At 49.0% G+C, this 22,635-nt stretch overlaps 1 protein-coding gene across 14 annotated transcripts in view; it reads right to left on the bottom strand.

Moving 5' to 3' along the window:
- Window positions 1-5,464: 5,464 nt before the first annotated feature.
- The window catches only part of GALNT6 (polypeptide N-acetylgalactosaminyltransferase 6), a 35,219-nt gene continuing 18,048 nt past the window's right edge, over window positions 5,465-22,635 (bottom strand). For all 14 annotated transcript variants that reach the window (XM_053557982.1, XM_053557986.1, XM_053557990.1 and 11 more), the window contains 8 exons: window positions 17,798-17,947; window positions 16,203-16,437; window positions 12,167-12,284; window positions 10,594-10,794; window positions 10,025-10,156; window positions 9,260-9,361; window positions 8,036-8,188; window positions 5,465-7,062 (listed from right to left, as the gene is read on the bottom strand). In XM_053557982.1, the coding sequence (XP_053413957.1) occupies window positions 6,949-7,062; window positions 8,036-8,188; window positions 9,260-9,361; window positions 10,025-10,156; window positions 10,594-10,794; window positions 12,167-12,284; window positions 16,203-16,437; window positions 17,798-17,947 (1,205 nt within the window). In that variant the 3' untranslated portion in view covers window positions 5,465-6,948. The remainder of the gene's footprint in view (window positions 7,063-8,035; window positions 8,189-9,259; window positions 9,362-10,024; window positions 10,157-10,593; window positions 10,795-12,166; window positions 12,285-16,202; window positions 16,438-17,797; window positions 17,948-22,635) is intronic.

Raw genomic sequence — 22,635 nt, 5'->3', positions numbered from 1 at the left:
CTTTGCTGACCTTCTTCCTGCCAGCTGGCAGAGCTGTGAGGGGAAGGCAGGGAAAATCACAGGTGACATGGAAACACAAATGAAAAGATTTCTTTTCAAGTAAACGAATTTATCTGTTATTCAAAGACAGAACAAGGCCGGAGCTGAATTAATCATCTGCTTTTAGTTGAAAAGCATCCAACAAACTCTTTTTCAGAAAAAAGATGGAGAGCTGGGACTGGCTTTTCCCTCAGGGTACTCCGGTCATCGCCTGGCACTGCCTCACTGTCCTCGGTGGCACCATAAATGAAGAGACCTGTCCTGAGCACCAGCAGGTGGAGATGAGGGGGCTGTTGGAAGGATTAGCAAGAGGAAGCAAGACACACAGTAGTCCTCCTGGCCCAAAGAAGGAGATGACACATGTCCCAGCATGCATTTGTCATGCAAATTCACCACAGAGCAGGAGACAAAAGCCAAGTCCGTGCAGTGGGGAAACTTCTGGTGGAGGAAAGTACTGAGAAGCAGCTTTGGGGAGACTCGCAGATGGAGAGTCAAGAAGGGAGCTCCCAGGGCAGGAGAGGGTGGGGCAGGGTAAGGAGCCGGTCTGAGGGCTGTGAAGGTGGAGAACAGGGAGAGCAAGAGGGAGGTGCAGGTGGGTCTTGCAGCAGATGACACCCCAGAATTCAAGCTTCATGCATCTGAGAGTGTGAGAGGCCTGGAAAAGGCTGTTGCTACGAGTCATTACCACATGTTGCCTTTTCAGGGTCCTTGAGCTGTTCATGGGGGCTGAGCTGGGTTTGACTCTAGACCCTGGATGAAAAGTCCAAGAGGAGGTTTGAGGCCTACCGAAGGTTACCTCTGTTTTGTTTTGTTTTTTTAATCACGTCCAGGTGAAGCTCAAACTCACTGCTCCTGGTCTGCGGTGCCAGTGCTGTAACTACCAAGCTATGGCAACCAGCTCTACACATTACCTCTTGACATCACATACTCCAAAGTGGTGAACCTTTAGGGTGGAGCCAATTTCACATCCATCTCTGTACCCTTGGCCTAACCCAGAGATACCTAATCTGTATTGGCTTTAAAATCAGACTCAAGGGTCGGGCACAGCGGCTCACTCCTGTAATCCTAGTGCTTGGGAGGCTGAGGCAGGTAGATTGCCTGAGCTCAGAGGTTCGAAACCAGCCTGAGCCAGAGTGAGACTCTGTCTCTAAAAAATATCCAGACGTTGTGGCAAGCTCCTGTAGTCCTAGCTCCTTGGGAGGCTGAGGCAAGAGAATTGCTTGAGCCCAAGAATTTGAGGTTGCTATGAGCTATGATGCTGTAGCCCTTACCAAGGGTGACAAAGTGAGACTCTGTCTCAAAAAAAAAAAAAAAATCTAACTCAAGGACTACATTGAAGGCCCTCACAGTTGGTACCTAGTCTCCCATGCTGGGCACTATCTTATTCTCTTAGGGTTAGGCATAGATAATGACCTGGGCTTAAATTTTGAGGTACTGTTTTTCTTCTGATGAAGCAATTGTAATTCTAGGAATGCATCCTTTTGAAATAATCACAGGCATACATGTCCTATGTACAAATAAATGAACAAGGTTGTGGGTTACAATACAGTTTGTCACAAAATGGGGAAAGCCCAAGTATTCATAAAAATAAGAGAAGGTTAAATAAGTTGGGTTTAACTACTGTGGAGTACTATGAAGCTTTCAAAAAGAATGAACCTAAATGAGCTGACAGGAAAAGATATTCTGGGCATAGGGGGAGAAAGCAAGCTGCAAATGCAAAAGTACATTGTGTGTGGATTTGTCTATTCATAGGAAAAGACATGGAAGGGCCTATACACTATAAGGTATAAGCTGTAAACAGTTATTACCTGTAGAGGATGAATCGACAGGTATGGGGCACCATGAAGCTGAATTTCACTTTTTCTTTTTCTCTCTCTCTTTTTTTTTTTTTTGAGACAGAGACTCAAGCTATTGCCCTGGGTAGAGTGCCGTGGCATCACCACTCATAGCAACCTCCAACTCCTGGGCTTAAGTGATTCTCTTGCCTCAGCCTCCCGAGTAGCTAGGACTACTTGCACCCACCACAATGCCTAGCTATTTTTTTTTTTTTTTTTGTAGAGACAGAGTCTCACTTTATGGCCCTTGGTAGAGTGCTGTGGCCTCACACAGCTCACAGCAACCTCCAACTCCTGGGCTTAAGCGATTCTCTTGCCTCAGCCTCCCAAGTAGCTGGGACTATAGGCGCCCGCCACAACGCCCGGCTAATGCCCGGCTATTTTTTGGTTGCAGCTGTCATTGTTGTTTGGCTGGATTTGAACCCGCCAGCTCAGGTGTATGTGGCTGACACCTTAGCTACTTGAGCCATAGGTGCCAAACCTCACTTTTTCTTTTTTTTTTTTTTGTAGAGACAGAGTTTCACCTTATCGCCCTCGGTAGAGTGCCGTGGCTTCACACAGCTCACAGCAACCTCCAAATCCTTGGGCTTACGTGATTCTCTTGCCTCAGCCTCCCGAGCAGCTGGGACTACAGGCGCCCGCCACAACGCCCGGCTATTTTTTTTTGTTGCAGTTTGGCCGGGGCTGGGTTTGAACCCGCCACCCTCGGCACATGGGGCCGGCGCCCTACCCGCAGAGCCACAGGCGCCGCCCAAACCTCACTTTTTCTTAATCTCATATTTTCCTATGCTATTTGGCTTTTCTCCGCAATATTACTTTTGTAATTAAAAAGTAAATAATAGGCTCGGCACCTGTAGCACAGTGGTTATGGCGGCAGCCACATACACCAAGGTGGCGGGCTCGAACCCAGCCGGGGCCAGCTAAACCACTGCAACAAAAAAATAGCTGGGTGTTGTGGCAGGTGCCTGTAGTCCCAGCTACTTAGGAGGCTGAGGCAAGAAAATCGCTTGAGATCAGGAGTTTGAGGTTGCTGTGAGCTGTGACTCTATGGCACTCTACCGAGGGCAATATAGTGAGACTCTGTCTCAAAAAAAAAAAAAGTAAATAATAAGTAGGGCACGGTGGCTCACATCTATAATCCTAGCACTGTGGAAGGCCAAGGCAGTGGACTGTCTGAGCTCAGGAGTTCAAGACCAGCCTGAACAAGAGTGAGACCCCGACTCTAAAAATAGCTGGGCGTTGTGGTGGGCGCCTATAGTCCCAGCTACTTGGGAGGCCGAGGCAAGAGAATTGCTTGAGCTTAAGAGTTGGAGGTTGCTGTCAGCTATGACGCCATAGCACTCTACTGAGGGTGACAAAGTGAGACTGTGTCTCAAAAAAAAAAAAAAAAAAAGAAAGAATAAATCCTGGGACATTTAGATATTTTTGATAATGGCCCAATACTTTTCAAGTGGGAAATCGATTCCCAGAGAGGACCAGCACTTCAAGGCTAGAGTCAGAGGCTCCTGGAGCTAGGAGATTGTAGCACAGGGTTAGCATAGGTTTTAAGAGGTGCCGTCCTTGGGGGTAGTAGAGGGGTGGGTTTTAAGGACAAATAGAGGTGTTAAGTTAGGCAAGGACACAAAGCAGGTCACCACTCCAGCCAGCACCCTGTCCCTCTGCTGGCCCAATTCCCTTCCCAAGTCCTCCCTTCACCCCCAAACCTGGGCCATTTCACTCCTGCTGCGTCTCTCACTCCCTGTGAGTTACCCTTAGCTGGCTGCTCCTGGGAGATAGCACCTCCTGGGAGGGCAAGTAGAACTTTCCTGGCAAAACAGAGCACTTTGGTTGGGCACATATTGCAATATTATTGGGAGCTGTTGGGTGATACTATAGCTAGAATGAGGAATACTGGGGTAAATGGCAAATGATCAATGCCTGGTAAATATTTGATTAATTTATTTTTTAAAGGCTAGTCAAGTGAAGCAGTGGGAGTGGAGAAGGCACAAAGGAATGTAACTGGTTGTGATGAATTTATTGTAAACATCACTGCACTTGAACCAGCCAATGTTTGATTGTTAATACGACCAAGAGTAAAGCCAGGATTAGTGTCCAGGATCATGACCGCCTAAGGCTTACCTTAACTGTTACCATGACATTCAAAACCTTTCTCAATTGAGCCTCCACCCACTCTTCTACAGAGCTGACTTACCTAGTGGGGAGAGTAGGTACAGTGTCCAGGGCCCACAGTACTTTTAAGGGCCTTCAAAATGTTTTAGATTCTTTTAAAATAACTACAATCAGCCTGGATTGTATTTGTCTTTATACCAATGCAGTTATCAAATCTATATCTATATCTATATATAGAGAGAGGGTTTCACTTTGTTGCCCAGGCTGCAGTGCAGTGGCATCTTCATACCTCACTGCAACCTCAAACTTCTGGGCTCAAGTGATCCTCCTCCTCAGCCTCCTGAGCACCTGGGACTACAGATGAGCACCAATATGCTAGATAATTAAAAAAAATTTTTGTAGAGATGGAGTCTCATTTTGTTGCTCGGGATGGTCTTGAACTTCTGGCCTCAAGTGATCCTCCTGCCTTGACCTCCCAGAGTGCTAGGATTACAGATGTGAGCCACTGTGCCTGGTCTAATTTTTAATTTTTTTTTTTAATGGAGCAAGGGTCCTATGAAGGAAAAATTGTCCAGGGCTGCTGGGCGTAATGGCTCACGTCTGTAATCCTAGCACTCTGAGAGGCTGAGGCGGGTGGATTGCTTGAGCTCAGGAGTTCGAGACCAGCTTGAACAAGAGCAAGATCCCATCATAGCCGGGCATTGTGGTGGGCTCCTGTGGTCCCAGCTACTTGGGAGGCTGAGGCAGGAGAGTTGCTTGAGCCTAATAGTTTGAGGTTGCTGTGAACTATGATGCCATGGCACTCTATTGAGTGTGACAAAGTGAGACTCTATCTCAAAAAAAAAAAAAAAAGTGCCTAGGACCTACAAAAGTCATAATGTGGCCCTTCTCCTATTTTTACGCCCATTGCTCACTCACCCTTATGCTTCCCAGACCCATTTGTCCCTTCCCAGGCCCTTTTGTCTCTCTGGCTTTGCTCATGCTAGATCAGTGTGTGTGCAGCATCATTGCTTATTAGGCCCTTCCCTCCTGAGGACTCATCCTTTGAGGTCTTAGGGCAGATGTCACCATCTTTGTGAGGTCTTCCCTGATTCCCCTAAGGTAAGCTAAGTTCTTGTTCCTGCTAACTCCCCTGGCACATCTTTGAACACCTCCAACTTGTCATGGTTTGTTTCCATTTGGAGTAGTGGTTCTCAGCCTTCCTAATGCCATGAATGTATTTTCATTGTTACAAAGGGGTCGCAACCCACAGGTTGAGAACCGCTGATAGAGCGTAAGCTCCATAGGACGCCCTCATCTTACCTCTTGTCTCCATATGCCTGACACACATGTATTGGCTAGATTTGGGGCCAGAGGATGTTTGGGGACACGAGACCATGGCTGTAACAGAACTTTTCAGGTGTGTGGCTCTTTGCAGCCCAAATCAACTGATTCAGCTAAGGGACACTACAGGGAAAAAGGAACTCAAATGCAGATTTCCTTTACCAATGCCATAAAATCTTTATTTCCACTAGGATCCCTTGTCCAATTCCCTTTTCTTTCTGGGAATGAACTGTTCCTTTCTCCAGGTCACACCCCGGTCATTCTTTCCTTTCCCTTTGGCTAGGCTTCCTCTGAATGTGTCCTCTTTAGGATCTGGAAGCCTCCTGAACTGCATGGGTGCAGGAGGCAGCGGCACTCCATGGCGCCCTCATGCGGTGACAGCTTGCTATTAAAAGTCAAAAGCAGCCTTCCTGGACAGAGTTTTTGTCCTTTGTGAGTCCCTGAGCTAGCGGAGCTGGTATTCACACCCGGTCTGCTGCACAGAGAGGCTTCACAGAAGCACAGCAGTGGGATGGGTCATCCAGTCAGTGTGCTTTCGCTGCTCCCTCAGACTCTCCAGGGCTCTTGTTAGCCTTATCTGAGTCCTCAGGGTTGCCAACACCTTGCTGAGCGACCTTGGACAAATTCACTTATCTGGTCTTGGGTTGATAATAGGTAAATGATAGGGTTGGACTAAAACAACAGTTTTCACATAGTGCTTATAGACTTAGTTCAGGACCAGAGGGCATTGCCCATTCCTCCCTCAAGTTCACTCACGCTACTTTGCTTTTTATCTACCTATTGTATGGGGTTTTGAGAAAAGGGTTCCGGGACCTAAACTTGGGTCTCACTGGTTCTAGCAGCTTTTTTCAACACTAACATCCCAGGATTCCCAATTGTGATCTTGGCCCCAATGGCTACCTGGCTCCATGGCTCTAGGCTTTATGGAGGCCAGCGGCTAGAAATGATGAGGGCAGAAGGCAGAGGGGACGGGACGGCTGCTGGCTGGTTGTCTAGTGTTCTTGTGTTGTGGTGGAAGGAGCCCTGTTTCAGCATTGCAAATTAAGCCTTGGTCTCAGCTATAGCCATCTGTTGGCTGTGGGACTATAAGTAAGCTCTTTCACTTCTCTCTCAGTTTTCTTATCTGTAAAAGGGGCACAATTGTTCTTGACCTGTTTTTCTCACAGTGTGGCTAAAGAACCCGTTATGGAGCTTTCTGTAGACAGTTCCACAAATTTTGGGTAATATGAGCAAGACAGGCTCTCCTGGACCTCTAATTCTTCTGTGAGAATACACCATTTCACTAGATTCTGCAGTTGCTCTGGATGACCAGGGATTCAGGACGTGTCTACAGAAGTACTTTTCTTGAGCTCAGCATTGCGCTCTGGGCCCTCCTCCAGCTGCCTCCTCTGCTTTGGAGGCCAGGACAGAGGGAAAGCCCTAGACCAAGCATCATTTGTGCTAATGATCTCTTCCATCAGTGTGGAGGAAAGAAAAGAGTCCACTGTTGTTCCAAGGAGCAGAAAAGTTCTGTCTTGACATCCATTGGGATTAGAAACCCATCTTTAAGTCCTACAGCAAAACTGGCAATCAGGTTCCCAGACATCAGCAATCCTGTTTCCTGAGAGGCTTTTGGGGGCTTCCTTGGGGGATGACCTTGGTCCTAGACAAAAAGCCATAGCTGGTGGGGGTCATTGGGATTGCAGGGGGCCATGGCTGGCTTATTGTCTAAGGATGTCAGGCATGTACCAGATCCTGAGTTCCTGAAGAGTTGATCCTAAAAGATGACACAGCAAAAGGTCAACCTGGGCCATAGACAGTTCTATTTGGGGTAATGAGATGCAGGACAACTGATAAATGGCAAGGAAAACCCAACAAGACACAAAGAAGACACTTCTCCATTCCCTTCCTGGGATGCCAAGCACTCTGGTGAGATGTACCTCCTAGTTTCTACCTCTGTCTGGTGCCAATTCTCCATCCCTGGCTTTAGCCTGAGTGGATGGACTAGAGGAAGACAAGGCCATGGCCAAGAGGAAAATGCCTTGACGATCCCCCTCCCCTACATGGCCAGGCTCAAAGACCTGGGGCCACTGCTGCCTGCTCCCAATTTTCGCCTTTGATTAATGTTTCAACTCATTCCTTCGTTGTAGCCTCAAGGTTAGCCTCCCCTTTTCCTAAGCTGAAGTGGGGGTGTGGAGGGTGCTGGCTTGAGCTCAGTATGGTGGCACTTACATCATATACCCTGAAGCATGTGGTTAATGGAAAGAGTCCGTGCTTTCAAGTCAGACTTACAGAGGTCTGAATCCCAGACCTGCCATTTATTAGATGGGCCTTGGGCCGCTTACAAACTTGCTGAGCTTCATCTAGCTCATCTATAGAAATGGGGAAACCTACTTGGAAAAAGCCTCTGAAAGATTACTCAAACTGAGGTATGTGAGTGCCTAGCTTTGTGCCCACCACACAGTGAGCGGGTAGGGATACAAATGACTTCTCACCTTTATCTACTTGGGTTCAGCCTAAAAATGCTTGAGCCAGGGCAGAGCTGGCCGTGGACTGACCTTGTCTTTACGTCAGCCAGAACCAGCCATCACCAAACATTACTTAAGCCCCGAGTCTGGCCAAGCCCACACTCACCATACTTTCTGTACTGCTCTAATCCTCCCTATGGGGTCTCAGGCAGAAGATGCAGAAAGGAGAGGCAGATGGGGTCTTGGGTTCTTGCTTTTGAGCTTTCTGGGCGCCTGACTCACCTGGGTCAATTCCCATTCCTCGTCCTTGGGGACCTGGCTATTTTTGCCAGTGAAGTGACAGCTCCGAAGGCCCAGAGTGTCCACACTGGCATGTAGACACAGCTGCTTTGCTATGTTGTGGCGAAGGTCCCTCTGGGTTGTATACTCAAAGTACTGGAAGTCAAGACAAGGGGAGGTCCTGAGAAGCAGGCGTTAAGTTCACCCACCACCTTCTAAAGCCACCTGCCTTAAGATGCCAACCATAGATGGCCTCCTGGGGAGGAAAGTGATAGGTGAGCTCACGCCCAGACTTGAGTAATTTATATTCTTCCTTCATGATTTTTGCTATATCTGAGTTATACTGGAATAATAGTTACTTAATATATTTCCTTTAAACTAAATTTTAGATTCATTTTAAACATCTGTGATAGCATGTGTTTGACATGCTAATTCTATCTTAGCTAATAAATTACTATTAAAATTTTAAAAATGGTTTTCAACGTGTCACCTAAAATCATCTTGCAGGCCAGTGGCACAGGAAACAGCATTAGAATAACTGCCTTTGTTTGCATATGCCGGCAGCCTGTCCCACGCCCCGGGCCACTGCTCTCCTTGCTCCAGCTCTGGTTGAGGTGGCTCACCAGCCAGGCAGTGGGCACTCAGGGAAGGTTGGGTGGGCAGAGGATGGGAAGTTACTAGTTATTCCTCTAGGAAGCACTGGGGCATTGTGAGGCATGGGGTAAATTCTCAGGACATCAGGTAACTGTCAATAGGTGGTTGTTTTGGGGTCACTGCTGAGTGATAGGATCTGGGTGGTAGCCGGTAGTGGTAGTGGTAGGAAGGGAAGCCGTGAAGATAGAAGTTCAATGTAGAGAAGGGAACGTGCTAAATATTTCCACACTCATCCCCAAATATCACCCAGCAGCTGGTCTCCTCCGGCAAACCTTCCCTGATAAACAGTCCTCCCACCCACCCCCCTCTAACACTTGGCACTGATGCCATGTTCTCTCTGAATGTCCCTAATTCAGACTTCAGACCCTGTCTGTGCGTGTGTCATGCATTTCCCCTCGAACTGGAAGCTTCCTGAAGGTAGGGATGGCATCTCTTCCTTCTTCTGGAGCCCCTCCATCCCAGCCCTCCCTCAGGAAAGGACTATTGAAGGGAGAGAAAGGAAGCCAGCGAGGAGAGGAATGCCTCGGACGCAGGCTTCGCGCAGGCCCGCTCCGTCGCGGCTGGGCTGTGTACCTGGTTGCCGCCAAGGCCATGGCAGGAGTACATGATGAGGGGCTTCCCTCCGTGGTTGTTCTCACCCACATCCAGGCATTGGTTGATGCCAAGGTTCTTGATCTGCAGAAGGGTGAGCAGAGAGGGAACCAGGAGGGCATAATCAGGAGGGTCCTAGTTTGTGGTGAGGGGCCCAGCAGGAACAAATTCCAGCCTACTGGAATAAACATACATGGCTGAGTTTCCCTTTTGTGATTTTTCTCCTATGCTCATCTTCTCTGCTACTAACCCACATGCCTGGAGTTAAAAGCAAAGCAAGGTGCATGGCCGCAGAGGCTGGGAAGGATGGGACTGGGCACCCACTGTGGGCTAGGATGTGAACCTCTCAGGATGCCAGGGCAACACAGGGGGGTTTCCTCATAAGCAGCAGTTCTCCAAGCATGATCCCCAGACCATCAGCTTCACCTGGGGACTTGTAGACGTGCAGACCTTCAGAACCCACCTAGTCCTGCTGAATCAGAAACCCTGGGGAAGGGGCCTAGAGTTTGGGTATGTCTTTCTGGTGATTTTGACACATGCTAATGTTTGAGACTCACTGCTATGAGCTGTTTTCCCTTTACAAGGATTTTATCTATCTCTAGAAGCCCCAAAATGGCCTCTCAGTCCTTCTCTGGAAGTGAAGGGTAAAGTCAATTTCTGGTTGTCATCGGTCTGTTGGGTAAGTAGTCTTTAACCTCTCCAGGGGGTGCTATGATGATGGTCGGCAGGTTGGGCCTCAAGACTTACAGCTCCATAGAAGGTGGGCATCAGGTCAGGAACAAACATCTCTGGGTAGACATTGTTCAGGAACCAGGAAAAGTTTCGACAATGTAATCGTTCCCTTAGCTGCAGTCGCTCAGAAATGTCACCAAAGGATTTCTGTCAACCAAGCCACCCCCTAAGGGTCAGTTCCATGAGTCTTTGACCTTCCAGTGTGGGCTAAAGTCCAAACCCCCTGCCCAGCTTTGGGCCTCCCGCCTATAGCTCCCCTACACCCTCATCTCCCCTGGACTCCCCAGTCAGTTCTCTCCCAGCCCCTAGTTGTGAACTATTCCTCCTGTAAGAGGTTCTTCCCCCAAATCTCCCCACAAGTCCCTCTGGGATGCAAGCACTCTTCAGGTAGGGATGACATTCTCTAGTCTTTAAAATATTTATGAGCTGCGACCGTCCTGGGCTGTAGCTCACAGGGCTCTGAGGGGTGAGGGGGTCACGAGATGATAGAGATGGGATGGGCCTCTGCCCTTGAGCTCTTGACCAGGGTCTGGAATTTATACTTCTCTCCATCCAAACACCTTACAAGAACCATTTCCTCTTACCTCTTGGGCCATTTTTGCTGCCTGCTGATTTCTTCTGTAGAAAATCATCTTGTAGTTGTCCATCCAGACCTCAGCCAGGCGCACTTGATTGCGAGCAATGACACTGGTGCCCTTGGGGAAGGTGTGGGGGCTCTTGGTACGGAACACGTGGCCTACTACAGAGCACGGGATGATCTCCATTTGGCCCCCACACTGCCACACCTGCCATAAGAGGAGACAGTATGGGTCCTTCAGGGGCAGGTACGATAATCCCCAAAGGAGTCAGTTCTGTTTCCAGGGTACCAAACCCCCAGTCCACGGACTTGGGCAAAAGCTGCTTTCTCTTCCTGGAAAAAAGGATATGGTCTAGGCTTCTTCCTACGTGACTATACAATCCAAGGCTCTCTGAGGTTAGTTCATTCTGATTTAAGCAGATAGAGAGTTGTAGGGTCCTGAGATTACCAGGGCCCACTTTAGAGAAAAGACTTGGTTAAATTTTGTTATCTATGTCTTTTAACCTACTCTGAGCTCTGATCATACAGCTTTTTGACCTAGAAAAATGATTTTTTTTTTCAGCTTACTCAGGTGTTAACTGGGAACTCAAACTCTCCTATATCAGAATATCAAAGTATTAATTAATAGCAAGGACAGTCAACTGCCAGGTAGCCAGTGGTTGTCATCTGGAGCCTTACTCTACTAGCTTTCTAGGAGAGAGACTGCACAGTGGTCAGAGGCTCCCTGAGGCACCTAGGATCAGAACACTGGGAGTTATGATGATTGGTGACCCTACTCTATACCAAGGGGCTGGTTAAAACATCCTTCCCACTGTGGTTTAGATCAAAAGGTATGTTGTTATTCTTTTTAGTATGGCAATAACAGAAATACATAATCACAGTTATGGTTTAGATATAGTATGGTACCTCCTACAGTATAGTATCAATTAAAAGCTTAATATGTGCCAGACGCGGTGAGAGGTGACTTCATAAATGAGTTCATATACTTACTAATTACTTTCCCAAGTTATGGGGATTTATGTTGGTTTAATGGAGAGCTGATCTTTTCTTCCTGACCCAATCCTGATTTGTCTAATTCCTGGAATCCCTCAGAGTTCTGGGATCCACTGGAATGGGGGCTGCCATCTTCTACAGTTATGAAGAACTTGGTGAGCATCGATAAGGATATCCCAAAGGCTACCAGGGCATAAGTTCTTTGACCTGGGAAGGGGAACCTGATTTTTCCAGGAAAAGGACAGTGACTGGTTAATGACCTGTTTCTACAGGTCATTATCCTAATCCCTTTCTGCAGATATCATAAAAGAGTTCCCAGCACCAGATGTCCAGTCCCTATGATCCCTTCCCACTGAGAAGTTCTGCCCAGTAATTTGTTTCAAGCTGGCCAATCTGATTGCCAAAGCCCTACTGCCATGGACAGGGAGAGGAGCAGAAGAAAGGCAGAGCCATGATGGAAAATGGCCAGACTTTTCCATTTAGTTTCAAATGTGCTATCTCTAAGCACGTTGCTGCTGCCTGAGAGACACTTCTCAGGCTGCCCCCAGGATGTTGTGGGTCCCCTTCAAAGCCCCCTTCACTCTCACCCGGAAGGACATTTCCACGTTCTCCCCTCCCCAGATCTCCATCTGATTATCATAGGTACCGATGTGCTCAAAGTAGGACTTGGAGATGGAGAAGAGGCCACCAGCAAACGTCGGGGATCTGGAGAGACAGAGGGAGAAGTATGTGCGTCTTTTGGGGGAGGAACGGCGGGAGTCTGGCGGGGAAAGCTGTGTGTGCAATCCCCTCCTCGGCCTCCTAACCTGTCTCCCCACCTTTCCTCCCTCCCAGCAGTCCCTCCTTCCACTAACTCATCCACTTAGTTTTTGCTACGTCTTCTCCCTCTCCTAAGACCAGGTCAAGGAGAGACAGAATTATCCTTACTCTAAAGCATTCATTTGTTCATTCAACCAAGGGTGTAGGAAGCACTGGCCCCCAGGGCGTGTGCTCCATGTTGGACATTACAGAGCCGAGACAGACAGATCTCATTCCCCAGGAGCTCAGCCTAGGAGCAGGAAGTAAAGCTACTATTGTTGACTTCTTGGCAGCAAAGCGCCTAGAGTATAGTAGATACTCAATTTTCAGAAGCTGTCTGAAGTTGTTTTTGAAAACAGGCAGGATTCAAACCAAGAATAAATGAATATTATTAGCCAGGCTGACCCCATTCTGTTTTAGGATCCCTGGCCCTTCAGGGACTTATAGTAGGAGCCTAGCCTGGGTGCTTTTTATCGCAAGGAAACCTTAGTTTGGGGGAAAAGCCATCAGTTGCTTTGAACTGGGGAAGCTGATAAGAGGCACTCTCAGAGACAGGGTGGGAAATGAGGTGAGATCAAGCTCCCATTGGATGTTAGGGTCATTGGGGAAGGTTATAAAAAGGTTCTGGCTTTCAGAAAAAGGCAGGGAAGCACAGATGAAAGCCAAGATAAATTGAAGAAAAACAAAAACCCTCATTCCTAGAATTTAGATAACAGGCTACGCATAAGAGGGGCTGGGCAAAGGGTCCAGGTACCCAAGTGGACAGGGGGATGTCTAGGCCAAACAGAAGGCAAGGTAGGGGTGGGGAGGCAGGGGCAGGACCACTTCATTACCAGCTGGTGGCTTCCGTGCCTCGGCCAGGCTGGCTTGGATAGGGCTTTGCTGCCCTCACTGGGTGGCTTCACATGGTGCAACCAAGCAGAAAGATAACCAAACCACCTCTGTAACCCCAGAACCTATCAGGGTTGAACCCCCAAATGCCAGGTCAATCAGTGTTCATTGTCTGATCCATCAAGGTGACTAAACAGGATCTTGACCTTCGTGTTATCCCGTGGCTGCTCCTGTCACTCTGAAGTTGGCTCCTGCAGGCACATTCTGCAGGAATTTCAGTTGGAAACCCTCATGCTCAGGCTGGCTTCTTGTCAGGGTCTGGCCTCTCCCAGGGGTCCTGAACAAGCCCAAATAGCACACTGAGAGGCTTAGAGACCTGGAACTTCAGGTGAAAGCTTCAATGCTTCCTCTGGAGGGTGCACCCCACAGGAGCCCGTCTCTATCTTTGAGACATCTCCCATACTAAGAAGTCACTGGCAAATTAGCTATGAGGATAAACTCTACAGAAATCCAACAAGCAACCTTTAGTAAACACCCTGTATTTCCTGGCCTACTTCCTAGGATCCCCTGGGCCCTCTGCCTCTCCTCTCATTGGCTTGAGAGGTGAGGGTAGGAGGGAACCACTGGCAATTCTCCCGGTGGGGTCCTGTGAAGTGCCTTGGCAAGCTGTGCGTGCCACCAAGACATTTGGACCATGGAGCAAATTCATTCCTCAAACACTGGCGCTTTGTCTCCCTGTTATATGGTCTTTGGACATCGGAGCCAGAGACCTCGGTGAGGGGCAGGGGCCAGGTGCCCTGTTCCTGTCTGTGCAGCTGTGTGCCTGGCCTGTGGCCGGGAAGTTGTTGCTGTGCACTCTATGAAACAAGCAGAGGGGCAGTAGGGAGTTCTAATTTCTTTTCTCTCCCCTGCCTTCTCTTTTCCCTTTCTTCTTTTAGTGGAGACAGAACAGCTGGCTGATCAGGATCCATGGGATCCCTCCCTGAGCCTCTGCAGAGACTCTGGACAGCATCTCTTCAGAGTCTGGGCATGTGGAGGGGGAATGACTCCAACTCTCTCCTCCTTTTGAACCTTCCCTCTATCTTTATCCCCAGTCTCTGCTTCTCTTCATCCCTGATGTATATTCAGTTGACCCTGAAGTCTCCTGGCTAGTAGGAAAGCAATGGCACAAATAATCTAAAACTGCAGGATACTCTGAAGGTCGCTTCCCAACTCAGTTTGTCTGAGACAACCATTAAAATAAACTTATGTTCTCTAATGACAGCAACAGGCAATCTAGAGAGGGCAGGACAGGGTAGGTGTGAGAGGGAAGGAGAGCCCAGCTGGGCATTAAACAGTAGATTAACTTTCAACCATCTGCCCTGGAGCACAGGGGCCAGGAAGCTACAGCCTGTGGGCAAAATAGGCCTAGGTGCCTGTTTTTATTAGGCTCTGGCAAAGAATAGTTTTTGAATTTTTATTCTTTTGTTTTTCTTTTTTGAGACAGAGTCTCATTATGTCACCCTCGGTAGAGTGCCGTGGAGCCACAGCTCACAGCAACCTCAAACTCTTAGACTTAAGCAATTCTCTTGCCTCAGCCTCCCAAGTGGCTGGGACTACAGGCGCCTGCCAACGCCCAGATATTTTTCTTTTGTTGTAGCCCTAGCTGCTGAGCTACAGGCGCCGAGCTGGTTTTTTAATTTTTAAAGGATTGTTAAAACACACACACACACACACACACACACACACACACACACACACACACAGAGAATAATATGCAACAGACTCTATGTGAATGGCAAAACCTAAAATTTTTACTATCTGGATTTTTACCAGAAAGGTCTGGGGCAATGGCAACAAATTTTAAAATGTAGAAAATCTATCCATTTTCTTTTTCTTTCTTTTTTCTTTCTTTCTTTCTTTTTTTTTTTTTTGAGACAGGGGCTCACTCCTCACTCTATCACCCTGGTAGAGTACTGTGGTATCATAGCTCATAGCAACCTCAAACTCTTCTGCTCAAGCGATCTTGCCTTAGCCTCCTGAGTAGCTGGGACTACAGGTGCCTGCCACAACATCCAGCTGGTTTTTCTATTTTAGTAGAGATGGGGTCTCTAGTTCCTGAGCTCAGGCAATCCATCCACCTCAGCCTCCCAGAGTGCTAGGATTAGGGGCATGGGTCTTTTTTTTTTTTTAAATATCTTCTTGGTCTTTTCAAAGACAGTGGCCTGGGGCACATGCCACTCTCTCTTACTATAATGGCTATTCCACAGTGGCGTCCACCTGCCATCTCCCACCCTCTCTGCAAATATTGGCCATGTCCTTCTACGTGTAGATGGGAATAAATGAGATAAAGTATATAAAGCCCTTAGTCCAGGGCCTGGTGCTCAGTAAGTGTTGAGTAATAACAAGTTGTTAAAGTATGAGGTAGTAATAGTGTCACAGTTATGGCTTTGGGTGGAACAGGCCAGGATGGGTACCCTTGCTTCATCATTTGCTAGCTACGTGGTCAACTGTTTATCACTGTGAGCCTTAGTGTTCTTTTTTTTTTTTTTTGAGACAGAGTCTCACTTTGTCACCCTTGGTAGAGTGCCATGGTGTCATAGCTCACAGCAACCTCAAACTCTTGGGCTCAAGTAATTTTCTTGCCTCAGCCTCCCGAGGAACTGGGACTATAGGCACCCATCACAATGCCTGGCTACTTTTAGAGGTGGGGTCTTGCTCTTGCTCAGGCTGGTCTCGAACCTGTGAGCTCAAGTAATCCACCCATCTCTGCCTTCCAGAGTGCTGGGATAACAGGAGTGAGCCACGGCGCCTGCCTATGAGCCTTAGTGTTCTTACCTATAAAACAGGTTAATCATAGTACCTACTTTGTAGGGAGTGGGGATTCAGTAAAATATGACAAGTGCTTGATAAAGTGCCTAATAAATGTTGACATGAGCTGGCACAGTCCCTGGAATTAGGTGGGATTCAGGCCATCGAGGCCAGCCTGGGGGCTCACCAGGCTGTGGTCCTTACTTGATGGGGTAGGTCTCATCCTTACGCCTCTGCTTCTCATGTGTAGGTAGAGTTTCCCAGCCGAAGGTTAGGCTCCAGTCAAAGTTGCCACGGCTATGCACTCTGCCCCTTGGGATGGGCTTGGAGAACTCAAAAGTGTTAAGGTCAATGGTGACAATGTCTGGGCTCACTACCACTGTCTTATCCTCAGCGATCCGCGCCAGGAGGGGCTCCAGCCAGCCGTGGAAGCACTCGCCTGCAGGCCAGACCAGAAGGCAGCAGTCAAGAGTCCTGCCTCAACCCCGGTGGGGAGACTCAGGAGGATAAGACGACCCTGTACCCACTCCCTGGTTATGGACAGAGAAGCACAAGCAAGCCCCCCAGTTGTGGGGGGAGTAGAGAGAGCTGAAGCTGTCCTCCTAGCACCACCCACCTCCAAAGGTGGAGGCAGCTTTGGAAGGGAGACGGAGGTCTCAGGGGAGTAACGTGGTCAACTCAAATGATCAAAGTTCAGAGAAGGCCCCAGAGACGGTTGTCTTCAGGGTTTCTAGCCTATCCACTGAGTCGGCCCTCCACCTCAAGTGTGGATTTCAGAAAGGAGTGTTTCCTCTCCCAGGAGTATTTATATCTCAGACTTTAGCCTTGTTGCAGAATAATAATCCCTTTTATTTGTTTGGTCATGTCAGTGAGCTTCAGGATATATTACTTCATTTGATTCTCAGAGTAATAATTTTGTCAGATAAGGATGGTATCCTTATTCTCACTTTACAAATGGGGAAACCAAGGCTCAATTAGTAGCAGAGTAGTCAGCCCAAATCTTGGCTCCAAGTCTAGCACAATCCATGAGATACACAGTGTCCACTGATCTTAGGGAACATTTGTTTTCCTGACAACTGTGGGGAGGTGTTTTGGTTTGGGCAAGAGGAAGGTCAATGGTGGCCCTATAAAAGCCCACACCAAATCAGTTCTCAGTGGTCACAGGAGGCCTCTTAAGGGGTCATTTAACTCAGAACAGGGTACAGATGTGGGCTGAGGGGGAGGGATGAGAGCCTCTGCCCCCAAAGCACATTCCTAGTGGTTCTAGGGTCACCAGTTGTTTTGGGGCTATTTGCTTTGTTGTTGTTGTTGTTGTTGAGACAGAGCCTTACCCTGTCACTCTGGGTAGAGCGCCATGGCGTCATAGCTCACAGCAACCTCTTGGGCTCAGGTGATCCTCTTGCCTCAGCGTCCCAAGTAGCTGGGACTACAGGTACCTGATGTAACACCCGGCTACTTTTTCTATTTTTAGTAGAGATTGGGGTCTCGCTCTTGCTCAGGCTGGTCTTGAACTCCTGAGGTCAAGCCATCCACAGGCCTCGGCCTCCTAGAGTGCTAGGATTATAGGCGTGGGCCACTACGCTTGGCCTTTTAGGGCTATTTGTGCTTCCTGATAAAACATCCTTGGGACTGGGGTGCTTTGGGGCGGGAAGAGGGTAGAAGCAGCTAGAATGGGTCCCAATCCTCCCTGGAACAGCAGAACAGGAAGGGGCCTTGTGATACCACTGTCCCTGCCCCTCATCCCGCCTGGAGGGAGGCACCGGGCCACAGCTGGCCACTGACTGGCGCTTTGTACTCACAGTGGGCATCCAAGAACGTGAGCACTTCCGCCTGGGCCACGCTGGCCCCCAGCAGCCGGGCAGTGATCAGCCCCTTCCGCTCCACCTGCCGCACCACCCTCACCACCTGCAGCTGCTGCACATACTGCTCCAGCTTCTCCTTTAAGTATTCTGCAAGAGACAGGGCCACTGTGGTCAGCTCACCACTTTGTTGCAAGCCTAAGCCCCTGTGGGCACCGACCCCAGGGACTCCTGGGCCTACTGAGCCTCCAGCAGGCCTGGATTTTATCCCTTTCCCACCTCCTGCACTAAGCATTCCACAGAAGCCGGAGGTGGGGAAGGAGGTGGTTGAGGAAGGTGGAGAGAGATAGGAGGGAGCCCTGCCTGTAGCCAGGCACACCTTGCTGGGGCATTGGTTCCACAGTGCCAAATCCTGTCCTGCTTATCTGGGCACCCTCTCTAATGTCTGGGGCAGTACACCTCAGGGTTCTGTTTCTTTGGTCTCAGATAAAGCCCAAACTTCTGACTCGGGCTCTCGGGTTCCTCCCTCAGACTCTCTACCCTCTCAGCCTTCACCTTTTAGAGCCGGATTCTGGTTGCTACTGTCATTTTCCAACATCTGTGACTCCCTGTCTCCCAGGCTCCTCACAGCCAGTTTGAATACCTGAGCATCTGCCACGGACCAGTCTAGGTGAGGTAGGATATTTCATGCTGACTTCCATGTTTAATCCTCTCTGTGAAACACCCAGTATCGCCCCCAGGGTTCATAGAAGGGAAAAGTAAGACCAAAGTGATGAGCCCAGCGTCACAGAAAGGGCAAAGAGCAGCCCTGGATCCTAACCAGTCTGTGTCTGGGAGTCCTCACTTGCTCCAAGAGCAGCAAGGCCACTCAGTGAGGATTAATGTACACGGGCTTCAAAGTGGTCTCTGCCACCTCCCTCAGTCATCCAATGCCTTGTCACTTCCCTATGTGTGAGACCCGAGGGAGAGGGACAGAAGGGGACTTGTGGGCTGCGCCCGTAGTTCAGTTGGCAGGTTCAAACTTGGCCAGGGAAAGCTAAAAAGAAAAAAACACAATGACAACCGCAACAGAAAAAATAGTCGGGCATTGTGGCGGGCGCCTGTAGTCCCAGCCACTTGGGAGGCTGAGGCAAGAGAATTGCTTGCGCCCAAGAGTTTGAGGTTCCTGTGAGCTGTGACACCACGGCACTCTACCTCTGTCTTAAAATAAGGGGGGGGGTGTATGGCTCAGTGAGTAGGGCGCCAGCCCCGTATGCCGAGGGTGGTGGGTTCAAACCCAGCCCCGGCCAAACTGCAACAAAAAAATAGCCAGGCGTTGTGGCGGGCGCCTGTAGTCCCAGCTGCTCGGGAGGCTGAGGCAAGAGAATCACCTAAGCCTAAGAGTTAGAGGTTGCTGTGAGCCGTGTGACGCCACGGCACTCTACCGAGGGCGGTACAGTGAGACTCTGTCTCTACAAAAAAAAAAAAAAAAGGTGGGGGGCAGCACCTGTGGCTCAAGGAGTAGGGCGCCGGCCCTATATACTGCATATACTAGAGGTAGTGGGGTTCAAACCCGGCCCCGGCCAAAAACTGCAAAAAAAAAAAAAGAGGGGACTCGTTCAAGCTGTTCTTTGGTCACTACTTAGGCGGGTAGAGTCCGAGTGGAAGGAAACTCTATAAATCGGAACTTCAACTCTTTTCTTTCTCTCTTCTTCAAGCCTATTGGTCAGGAGCTGACATGGAGTCAACTTGTAAATAGATTCTTCTGGCAGTCATCTGAGGAGGGGGCTATATCTTACTCCAGGAATGAAGCCTCTCATCTCTGGGTACTAGGACCTCACGAATCAAAATTAGCCTAATGTGGCAGCTTCCGCCCAGCGTACAGTCAGCGAACCTGGCTAATGCATTGCCTGGGTGTCAGCCGCTGTCCTGGGCAGGGAGGGGGCGGTCTGGGTCCTGCTGTCAGGAAGCTCTTACACTCAGAACCCAATGGTGGCCCCAGTGCCGGCTCTGACAGGAAGGAGGGAGGAACCCCGGCCTTCTTAGCATGCCTGACGAATCCCCTGAGAACTCGCTTAACACTGCTCACAGGAAGTTCATAGTAGTAGAGATAACTCAGAGACAAAAAAAATCGCAGGAAGTGGGTTTTGTGGTAAGAGACTGTGAAGCACTGAGCCGTGAATCTCAGGGGGCCCGAGCTCCACACAGCCCTTCTCCCACACCTCCCTTCCACTCTCAGGGAGCCAGACAGCACCTGAGGATTCTGAGCCTAGGAGGCTCCTTGCCTGTGAAGTGAGGTGACTCTCCCAAGAAATGCCCCTCCTGACAGTCTTCCATTTGTCCCACCCCTGGACCCACTGGACATCCGACCCTGAGCTGGGCATGGACACACAGGCCAGGTGAGCCCATCCATACTCCCCTACATCCCCAGGTGACAGCTTCCTCATTTAGGTTCAACACCCGACCACCCCAGCCCAGTGTCATTTCTCATGACTGGAGTCCACAAGACCCCTGTGACCCCGACACAGATGCCTCCCTCAGTCCCACCATCTATATGCAGATGGCTCCCAGGTCTTCCTTTCCTGCCATCTTTACTTGGATATCTAACAAAACTGAACATATGCCCAAAACAGGGTTCTGGATTCCCCCCCGCCACATCTGCCCCCAGGTCAGTACAGGGTGCCAGCATCCCTCCAGCTCTCTAGCCCAGGAATCATGCTACAGTCCCTCTTCTTCTCACCTTCCACAATTAGCACCTCCACAAGCACTGCCAATTCTCTCCCTCCATCCCCACTATCACCCAGCAATAATGTCTTAACTGCTCTCTTGTCTTCTATACTACTCTCCCAGATATAATCTTGATGTGGCAACCACAGTGGGAAGCAGAGTTCTCTCTCATAAGTCAGGGGCCAGGCAGGATGGCTCCCGTCTGTAATCCTAGCACTTTGGGAGGCTGAGGCAGGAAGATCACTGAGGCCAGGAGTTCGAGACCAGTCTGAGCAACACAGTAAGACTCCATCTCTACAAGCCAGGCGTGGTGGCTCATGCCTGTAATCCTAGCACTCTGGGAGGCTGAGGTGGGTGGATTGCTCGAGCTCAGGAGTTCAAGCCTGAGCAAGAGTGAGATTCCATCTCTACTAAAAATATAAAAAAAACTAGCCAGGTGTCATGGTGGGTGCTTGTAGTCCCAGCTACTCAGGAGGCTAAGGCAGGAGAATCCCTCAGGCCTAAGAATTGGAGGTTGCTATGAGCTATGACAACATGGCACTCTACCCAGGGTGACAGTGAGACTCTGTCTCAAAAAAAAAAAAAAAAAAAGAAAGAAGAAAAGACCCCATCTCTAGAAAAGAATTTTAAAAATTGGTGAGGTTCTGGCGGTGCCAGTGGCTCAATGACTAGGGTGCTGGCCACATATACTGAGGGTGGCAGGTTCAAACCTGGCCCTAGCCAAACTGCAACAAAAAAATAGCCAGGCATTGTGGCAGGTGCCTGTAGTCCCAGCTACTCGGAAGGCTGAGATAAGAGAATCACCTAAGCCGAGGAGTTGGAAGTTGCTGGGAGCAGTGACGCCACAGTACTCTACCAAGGGTGATAAAATGAGACTCTGTCTCTAATAAAAAAAAAATTGGTGAGGTGTGGTGCTGCATGCCCATAATTCCAGCTACTCAGGAGGACTGCCCGAGCCCAGGAGTTTGACGTTGCAGTGAGCTATGACAATCCTGCTGCACTTTTGTATGGTGATACAGCGAGACCCTATCTCAAAAACAAACAAGAAGAAACCCAACAACTATAAATCAGATGTTACTACAGTGGCTTAAAATTGCACTTAAAAATAAATCTAAACAGTATAGTAGTTCCTTAAAAAGTTAAAAATAGAATTATCATATCATATTATCTAGCAATTCTTCTTCTAGTTCCTGCTTTTAATTCCCAAAGAATTAAAAGCAGGAACTCATAGAGACATTTGCATACCCACGTCCATATGGCATCAATCACAATTGCCAAAAGGTGGAAGCAACCCAACTGTCCATCACCGAATGAATGGGTAAACACAATGTGGTACGTACCCAGGATAGATTACTCCATCTAAAAAAAAGGAAATTCTGGGAGATGCTACAATGTGGATGAACCTTGAAGAAGTAACACTAAGCCAGACACAAAAAGACACACACATACTATGTGATTCCACCTGGGTGAGGTACCTCGAGGGGGGAAACTCAGAACCTGAGTTAGAACGGAGTTGCCAGGGGCTGGGGGGAAGAGAGCAGCACGGGGAGTTAGTGTTTGGGAAGGCAAAATAGTTCCGGATGTGGGTAGAGGTGAATGTATTTTTTTTTTTGTGGTTTTTGGCCGGGGCTGGGTTTGAACCTGCCACCTCCGGCATATGGGACCAGCGCCCTACTCCTTGAGCCACAGGCGCCGCCCAAGGTGAATGTATTTAGTGCCACTACACCAGGCACTTAAAAATGATGAAGATGGGACATTGTATGTTATATCTATTTTATAGCGCCCACACAGACACACACGAGAAACCCAAACATTGCACATGGCTTACAAAGGTCTCACAGGCCAGTCCTGCTCATCTCCGGAAACTCACTCAGTACAAGTACTTCTCTGCCTCCTTGCTCACTTCCTTTCCGACACGCTGGCCTTCTGTCTGCCCTGCTAACACGCCAAGCCTCAGGCCTTTGCACCCACTGTTGCATTTGTGGTGAACATTCAGAGTAGCCTTTCCAGGCTTCTCTGATTAAAAGAGCTCTCTACTCACTAGCCCATTAGCTGGCAGTCTTTTCTTTTTTTTGCTCTAATTTGGTTAAGCTGCTAGAGTGTGCCAGACCGAGAGTGAACCTGGCTACTGA

Source organism: Nycticebus coucang, chromosome 12, assembly GCF_027406575.1.
Source record: "Nycticebus coucang isolate mNycCou1 chromosome 12, mNycCou1.pri, whole genome shotgun sequence".
In the NCBI taxonomy this organism is placed as follows: domain Eukaryota; kingdom Metazoa; phylum Chordata; class Mammalia; order Primates; family Lorisidae; genus Nycticebus; species Nycticebus coucang.
Note: the sequence above shows the minus strand (reverse complement) of the source record. Positions and strands in the feature narration are given on the sequence as shown.